This window comes from Microtus ochrogaster, unplaced genomic scaffold (assembly GCF_000317375.1).
Source record: "Microtus ochrogaster isolate Prairie Vole_2 unplaced genomic scaffold, MicOch1.0 UNK81, whole genome shotgun sequence".
NCBI classification, from domain to species: domain Eukaryota; kingdom Metazoa; phylum Chordata; class Mammalia; order Rodentia; family Cricetidae; genus Microtus; species Microtus ochrogaster.
In genome coordinates, this window is record NW_004949179.1 from 51,876 (window position 1) to 55,900 (window position 4,025).

General features: G+C 42.1%; 1 protein-coding gene across 1 annotated transcript in view; it reads left to right on the forward strand.

The window, feature by feature from the left end:
• Nucleotides 1–2,490, forward strand: part of LOC101979263 (zinc finger protein 20-like) — an 8,421-nt gene extending 5,931 nt beyond the window's left edge. Inside the window, exon 4 of the mRNA XM_026777740.1 lies at nt 924–2,490. Coding sequence (XP_026633541.1) covers nt 924–2,148 — 1,225 coding nt within the window. The 3' untranslated portion in view covers nt 2,149–2,490. The remainder of the gene's footprint in view (nt 1–923) is intronic.
• Nucleotides 2,491–4,025: the final 1,535 nt, after the last annotated feature.

Consider the following 4,025-nt stretch of genomic DNA (forward strand, 5'->3'; position numbering starts at 1 on the left):
TGTGTGTGTGTGTGTGTGTGTGTGTGTGTGTGTGTGTGTGTGTGTGTTTGTTTTTTGAGACAGGCTTTCTCTGTATCTCTGCCTGTTCTGGAACTCACTTTGTAAACCAGTCTGGCCTCATCTCTGCCATCCTGAGTGTGGGGATTAAAGGTTATGCCGCTGCCATCCTGGAACCTTGGGGTCTTTATTACAGCACGGGGAGGGTTGGCCAGACTGGGGAGGAGATCTCTGTAAGTGAACAGTCTCAGGCTGTCCATCTGGAAGGAGGAAGCTGCAGTTGCTAGTCTTTACACATGCGGATCAACTGTTCATAAACACTCAGACTCCCAGAGAAACCTTTGCCATCCTTCTTAAGTGTGGACCATATGAATGACTTGGCCAGTTTACTGTGGGCCAATTAGTTCTGGAGTCCTGGCCACGACCATGTCAAAAACACATTTACTCAGGATTCACTCACTCAGGGCTTCCTCCACTCCCTACAGATGGCTACAGAGTTTGAAGAATTCTGTTGTTCTTCAGTGGTGACCATGACAAGAAGTCTTTAAAGGAGTTTTGATGTGCTACAAAAATTTGCAAATAAGCAAACTAAACAAATAGACACAATGTGAATTTTTTTCATTTTAATATTTTTATCAAAACTACAGTTTATAGGTACTAAAATGTTAGTGTGCTGACTAGTGTTAATTTCACTTGGAAACATTACAGGAACTTGAACTAATGGGTACCACTGTTTTGATCAAAGCTCTGTGAGAGTTGGTGTGTACAACATCGATCTGTTTAGTCTCTGTGGCCACTCATATCTGGCAAAGGCATAACCCTTGTCTGCTCTGTAGAACTATGTATAACCCAGACCTGATAAGCAGCCAGTAAAACAACTCTTGTTAAATTGTCTTTTGTTGGTGTAGCTTGTTTTTTCTTTACAGAAGTTACATGTTACAGACATTCTGTGAGAATGAAGGTGGTGACCAAGATAGAGAAGAATTGACTTGGAAACTGAATCTCAGTATGAGCATGAAAAGTTCCCCTGGACTAATACCATGTGAAAACAGCGTATGGGGAAAGACAGCCTGGAATCATTTGCCCGCTAGTAGACATGCCACATCTCACACTCAGTATAATCCACATGAGCATGAGAGATATGTGACCAAGCAATGTAACTCTGACTCTCTAATAAGCTTCCAAAGGTGTATGAGAACTCACACTGTGGATGGTCCGTGTGAGTGTGAGATATGTTTAAAATATTTTGGTTTTCCAAATACACAGGATCAGGAAACTGATAGTGGAAAAAATCCATGTCAATACAAGGGATATGGAAAGACCTCTGTTAATATTAGTTCATCATGTACACATGGAGGAACTCATGCTGTAGGGAAATGTTATGAGTGTCATCAATGTGGTAAAGCTCTGAGCTCTTACAGTTCACTTAGAAGACATGAAAGAATTCATACTGAGAAGAAACCCTATAAATGCAAACAGTGTGGGAAAGCCTTTAGATACCACAGTTACCTTCACTTACATGAAAGAATTCACACTGGTGAGAGACCCTATGAATGTAAACAGTGTGGGAAAGCTTTTATATTTCCTGGTGCCTTGCAGGTACATGAAAAAATTCATACTGGAGAAAAACATCATGAATGTAAACAATGTGGTAAAGCCTTTAGACGTCATAGTGATCTTCAAGTACATGAAAAAATTCATACTGGAGAAAAACCTTATGTATGCAAACAATGTGGTAGAGCTTTCAGACTTAACAGTCATCGGCAAAGACATGAACAAACTCATACTGAAGACAGACCCTTTATGTGCAAGCAGTGTGGCCGATCTTTTGAACATTACAATAATCTTGAGTTACATGAAAAAATTCATACAGGAGACAGACCCTTTGTATGTATAGAATGTGGCAAAGCTTTTGGATGTTACAGTAATCTACAATTACATGAAAAAATTCATACTGGAGACAGACCCTTTGAATGTAAAGAATGTGGTAAAGCCTTTATATGCCATGGCCATCTTCAGAGGCATGAAACAACCCATACTGGAGAAAAACCCTATGGATGTAAACAGTGTGGGAAAGCCTTCAGTCGTAACAGTCATCTTCAGAGACATCAAAGAACTCACAAGCAGATGTCTACATGCCCCAGAAAGTAATGACCCCACCAAAGTCCAACTAGGCAAACAGTTAGTTGTGTTGGGATGACTTCTAGGAACACGGACAACTCATGGACAGCTGTATCTTCATCATGCTACTCCAGCCGAGTCCTCAAAGGAGCTGTGCTCTGGAGATCTCTGCAGAGCTTGCAGGCAGCTCAGCTGACCGGGGAGAAGCCTCTTCTCAGCAGGTGCTTACTGCTTTTGTAACCTTGGAGAAAGGCCTTGTCCATCTATTTTAAGGCTTTGTTTTCTGCAATTTGTTACTTGTTTACTTACCAAGTCTCCAGCCTCCCTCTTTCTTTCTTTCTTTCTTTCTTTCTTTCTTTCTTTCTTTTTCTTTCTTTCTTTCTCCCTTTCTTTCTTTCTTCGTTTCTTTTTTTCTGAGACAAAGTTTCTCTGTGTAGCTCTGACTGTCCTAGATCTCTCTCTGTAAACAAGGCTGGTCTCAAACTCAAAGAGATCCATCTACCTCTGCCTCCCAAGTGCTGGGATTAAAGCTGTGCCCAACTCCAGCATCCCTTGTATAGGCAGTGTTTCAATTTAGAGGAAACTGTTAGCAGTCTTTCTGGCTCTTTCATTGTTTTTTATGTTTTTGAACCTTGGTAGAGTGGTATACACAGCCATCAATGTCTAAGCACTGCTATCCTGTGCCACAGCAACCCTCACTTAGCAGCTTCACCAGTGGCTGTGGGCCCTTCAGCACTAAGGTCTTGCATCTAATTCTGGCATGGAATCAGAAGCAGTGATAGTAACCTTCATAGTTTGTGGTACCTCAGGGGCCTCCTTGGGCAACAAATTACAACAGGGATCCCACAGCTGGCATCATCGCATCTGTCAAGGCCTAATCTGTCTTCAAGCTCACCAGCTCTTTTCCATCTGATATATTCAGCTGTTGATGTTTTATATTACATTTTAAATTTTATCAAGAGAGCATTTTAATGTAAGTCTTCTGTTTATTTTTGTTTCAATTTTATATTAATCTGATAGATTAACTGAATTATTGTCTGTGAAATTCTGAAGTTCCTCAAGTTCTTTAAAACATCAATTATAATCTCTCAGTCAATGAGTTTTTGCATGTTAGTTGCTGTTTGATTGTAGTAATAGGAGCGGCGGACTGCGTCCCCGGCATCCGGCCGCCCCCACGGCTAGCTTTACCCAAAATAATTACATGGACACTGTATTCTTTTAAGCACTTCTTGGCCCATTTCTATCTAGCCTCTTTTAGGCTAACTCTCGCACCTGGACTAGCCCATCTCTAATAATCTGCTGTAGCCCACAAGGTGGCTTACCAGGGAGATTCTAGCCTACATCCATCCTGGGTCGGAGCTTCATCGCGTGTGCCTCAGAGAGCAGAGCTCTCGCCTCTGCCTGCAAGAGTGGAGCATCGTGTCTCTCTGAGGCGTCTGCCCCCGAGAGCAGAGCTGTCGCCTCTGCCTGCAAGAGTGGAGCATCGTGTCTCTCTGAGGCGTCTGCCCCCGAGAGCAGAGCTGTCGAGTCTGACCTCACTTCCTCTTCCTCCTAGCATTCTGTTCTGTTTACTCCTCCCACCTATGTTTTAACCTATCAGGGCAAGCAGCTTCTTTATTTAATTAACCAATGACCTTCCTCCATCATTTGATTGGCCACCGGCACTTTATTTTGTTGATCCCCGTGAGCTTACGGTTGTTTTGCTCAGAGCAGCTGCAAACATAACAAGTTGTTTACAGGAAATTCAGAGTCTGGGTTCACAGTCCCCAACACTTCCCAAGCACTATGATTAAAGATAAGTATCACCATGACTGGCTGTTTTCTAATCTTTTAATTAAAAAGAAAATGGAAAAACAAGCCATCAAGTAAGAATACCAAAATAGCCAGTTGTAGATACAATTTTGGGA